Genomic DNA, 4,526 nt, shown 5'->3' on the forward strand with positions numbered 1-4,526 from the left:
ATTTTGGTCGAGCTGTCTCAAAATCGCGGCTGGTCGAGCTGTCTTGGGTTGACAAGTCTGGTGACCTACAGAGGCCTACAATCAGTGGTGGCTTATCCAACGGGCTTGAGGTGCTGAAGCACAGGGCAGCAGCCTTTGGGGGGGCACCAAACGGCGTGAAGAAAACGGGGGAAAACGGCGAATTTAGAGCGTCCTTTTCTTCCGCGCAGCAGATTATTATTACAAAACGTACATTAAACACTTCAGCCCTACATTTTCGGCCATTTGAAAATTGCGATCTATAAGCTCACAATGCATCACGATGACTTTCACTTAGTTGTAACAGAGTAGGCTATTTCTACATTGCCGTATTCATACTTTCACTTAAAGTAAAACATCTGAGTATTTTTCCCACCGCTGTAAGTAAACAAATCACAGCGATCATCTGATCTTGCTCATAGAGTTATAAGGGCTTGATCCTGCCCCCATGCATAATGTGGGATCAACTCCGCCCCCCCCCCCCCACCTTTTTGCGCGACCCCGCGGTGTTTTTGGAACCTTTTATATTGTGGTCACTGGTCAGCGCGCTGCCGATTCCTGCTGGCTGTCATCATTCGTCGGGTTCTGACATCATCATCATCATCATCATCATCATCATCATCACCACCACACAGAGGATAACAATATGATGACTAATATTTTACAATCACTGCAAGTGCAAGCTCATGACTCCACAGTTCTTCTGTATTATAGTCCACTACCTTGAAATATAAAGGATTTGGAATAATATTCTCTCAATAGGATGTATTCAAGTTAAGGTAAGGATTAACAGTTTATTGCTTTGATTTTGAGTTATTTTAATGAAATATGATATCAGAATTTGAGGCACAGCTAGAACATGATGTGTGTGATTTCCCCTTTTCCTTATTTTTTCTTCTTTTGATTACGATCGCATAGGACTAATCCTCTTTCCTCTGACAGTTCGTGGGATGATGTGAATGTGAAAGTTGTCTTCTCCGTGTTACGTAATCTGAGTGAGGAGATCGGAGAGACAGCTCTGCTGACCAGCTGTTATGCGTGACAGTGACAGACACTATGGCACAATGTATATGATGCGTTATAAAGATTATATAAAACATTTTTTCACCGCTATTCTGGAGCAGACTGCTGTAATGTAGCATATAGATCATTTTACTTACGAATTATCGTTCATGATCATACATTGACGTTAGGCTTGTAAGTATAGCCTAACTTTATATATATAATAAATAAATACAAATATCCCTCCTCGTGCCTATTTAGCCCTGGGCTTGCTCATATAACTTTTTCCAGTGGTGGAAAGTAACTAAGTACATGTACTCAACTACTGTAATTAAGAAGAAATTTGAGGTAGGCTACTTTAACTACTGGAGTATTTCCAATGTTCTATTCTTTTACTTCTACTCAACTACAAATATTGTACTTTTTACTCCACAACAATTATTTGAAAACTTACTAATTACTTTGTAGAGTTTGATTATTGTTACAAAACATAACCACTTCAGCCCTATTTAAACTTTGGCAATTTGAAAATAGCTGATCTACAAGCTCACAACAAGCCATGATGCAACATGTTGTGAGCTTGTAGATCTGCTATTTTCAAAATAGTTTCTTTATACATTTTACACATGATAAGTTGTGAAATGGGACATTCTGCATAATGAGTACTTTTACTTTTGGTACTTTACAGTAAGTATATTCTTATGCTAACACTTTTGTACTTTGATTACCAGACTTTTACTTGTAACAGAGTATTTCTTCATTAAGTTTTTCCACCACTGACTTTTTCTATTGCAATATTTCGTGGTGGTGTGGCACTCCCATGGGACCCCAGTTTTAGAGTAGGCTAAACAGCTGTTGAAGTGCCCAGTACCACTATATTGTTGCAGTTTAAGATTCTGTGGGTGTGGATCTGACGTCAGAGTGGAGACAGTGAGGTCAGAGAGGTCAGAGAGTAACAGCATGAGTGATAGGTGCACCACCAGGCTTTATCCCATTAAGACCTGAGGCCGATTCTGCAAATGCCTTCTTCTAAATCAGCAGTTCTCACACTTTCAAGATTACTATTTTTTTTCCAAGAATAGCAGATGATCAAGCTTGTAGATCTGCAAATCTAAAATGACAGCGGCATGTGCCCCTGGTTTCAATGGGGGCGCATGCAGGTGATATTATTCTATAATTGTCATCGTCAACATCATCATTCATCATCAACATCATCATCAAAATTGAAAGACTGGAGGAGAATAATTTCTTTCTTTTTTTAAAGAAAACAGGTTTTTAGTTGGATTGATGCCTGTGTGTATATCATGTAACAGTTATCATGACAACTCCTGTATATTAGGCTTAAGATACATTTTGCCCCCAGAATTAAGTAGTGAGCTTTGTCTGTTGATTGTTTATAGTAGTATAGCAATATTGGATCATCTATAAGCTCACAACACATTGCAATATTGGTGAACTGATCAATTTATTTTGGGGAAAATTCCAATTGGACCCTTAAGGGTCTGTAACTCCAAGAGAGTACAAATGGAAATTTGCGGCTATTCATACACTATTTATTTATAGTTTAGTTCAGTGATTTAATTTTAAGGACCCCCAGCAGGTTGATATCCATTAGACCACAGGGTGCACCAAAGACCAGTTTTTTTAAATCTCCGGGACCCCAATCTACACTGTAAAATCCTCAGTGTTAATTTAACTCTGTGAGTGTACAAATGGAACCAAGTGGACCTGTAAGGGTCCATTTGGTTCCATTTGCACGTTCTCGGAGTTACAGACCCATAAGGGTCTATTTGGTTCCATTTGTACACTCTCATAGTTACAGACCCTTAAGGGTACATTTGGACCCCCAGGTGGTCCCTGGACCTGATGTTGAGAAACAGCGTTCTAACTGGAATGCTCTGTGTTGTGTTGTGTTGTGTTGTGTTGTGTTGTGTTGTGTGGGATTGCCCAGGCAGGTCTATGTGAGCCAGGTCAAAGGGCATGCATCGGAGGGAATCGAACCCCCTCGTCTCCTCCGGAGAGACATCCTACAATGACTGTGAGGTATGGCAATGCGGTAAGGTGTGTGCGTGTGTGTGTGTGTGTGTGTGTGTGTGTGTGTGTGTGTGTGTGTGTGTGTGTGTGTGTGTGTGTGTGTGTGTGTGTGTGTGCGCGCGTGCGCGTGCGTGCGTGCGTGCGTGTCATAGAGAGAGAGAGAGAGAGAGAGAGAGAGAGAGAGAGAGAGCAGTATGAGAATGCGTTCTGCTTGCGGAATCTAACAATGCAAAGGAGGTTATGTAACCTTGCAACCATTAAGGTAGGATGACTGACCGCTTATAGAAAAGTGGTTTAGTTGTCAGAGGAAATGGGATGCGAGCAGATGTGTGATTGATTCTAGAAAGTAGTGATCTATGACACTGGTTCTCAACCTTTTCAGGCCGTGACCCCCCAAAATAATCATATTTGAACCGGGGGCCCCCCCTACCCTGACAAGCACTTGGAATTGTAAGAGTTGAGGCATTACATTTAGTTTGACTCGTTGCGAGGCGTTGTGTGCTTGTAGATCTGCTATTTTTTTTTTAAATCCCTCTTTCTTATATTATTTGACAATTTGGCCAATATTTGACCAATTTGTTGATTACTTTTGATGCAGTAATGGTCTTTAAAAAAATAATCTTAAGTATTAAAAAGGTCTTAAAGGTCCTTACATGTCACTTAACTGTCATCTGGGGACCCCCCCCAAAATCACATGGGGACCCCCCTGGCTTTGACAGGGGCCATTTTCGAATTGCAGCCTCCTGAAGGTGTAAATATGGGTCTGGCTGTGGCTCTATAATATGATACACATACTGCCAGCTAAATTGTGCTGTCAAAGCGATACTATTATTAGTACGATGACAGTTAGGCATATCTTTCTTTCGTACTGGAGATAGATGGATATATACAACTTTTTAACTCAAGGAAATCACTTCACAGAATGGGTTTACATAAGTGCCTCCATCACAGTCTCTTTTTTAAACCATTAAAACCGGGACAACATCTGTGACATTTTCGATTTTAGCGTTGGCTATTCAAAAATAGCAGATGTACAAGGTCACAGCGCGTCACTTTGTGTTGCACTGTGAGCTTGTACATCTGGTATTTTTGAAAGTGTAAAAAAAATCTTGAAAGAATATTTTCTATCGATTAGTCACCCCATGGGGACTTGAATTCATGGATATCTTTTTATTCTGGTTGCATTCTTAAGCCAATAATTTGATGACCAGCGGACTGGTAGGCAGCGGTTCCGGTGGGAGACACAAAGGAGACCGGTCATCAAATTATTGGCTTAGGAATGCGAAAAAAAGTTTCCATGGAGTGACTAATTGATTTTGGGGTGAACTATCCCTTTATGGCATTTGTAGAATTTGGTGAATCTCTCTCTCTCTCTCTCTCTCTCTCTCTCTCTCTCTCAGATTGGGGCGAGTTGTGGTGAGCTAGATGTGGTGTGTCTATGCCAGACTGGTCCCAGTGCTCCAGTGTCAGAC

The 4,526-nt window shown here is 40.9% G+C and overlaps 1 protein-coding gene across 4 annotated transcripts in view; it reads left to right on the forward strand.

Annotated features, from left to right (window-relative positions):
* Positions 1–660: 660 nt before the first annotated feature.
* LOC311034743 (uncharacterized protein) overlaps positions 661–4,526 on the forward strand; it is a 9,670-nt gene continuing 5,804 nt past the window's right edge. For 2 of the 4 annotated variants that reach the window (XM_084042714.1, XM_084042716.1), the window contains exons 1-3: positions 661–797; positions 2,972–3,076; positions 4,455–4,526. The exon at positions 4,455–4,526 is cut by the window's right edge and continues 18 nt beyond it. In XM_084042714.1, the coding sequence (XP_083898840.1) occupies positions 3,053–3,076; positions 4,455–4,526 (96 nt within the window). In that variant the 5' untranslated portion in view covers positions 661–797; positions 2,972–3,052. The remainder of the gene's footprint in view (positions 798–2,971; positions 3,077–4,454) is intronic. The other 2 variants (XM_084042713.1, XM_084042715.1) reach the window with 1 other exon arrangement.

Source organism: Gymnoscopelus microlampas, assembly GCF_963454915.1.
Source record: "Gymnoscopelus microlampas genome assembly, chromosome: 19".
NCBI classification, from domain to species: Eukaryota; Metazoa; Chordata; class Actinopteri; order Myctophiformes; family Myctophidae; genus Gymnoscopelus; species Gymnoscopelus microlampas.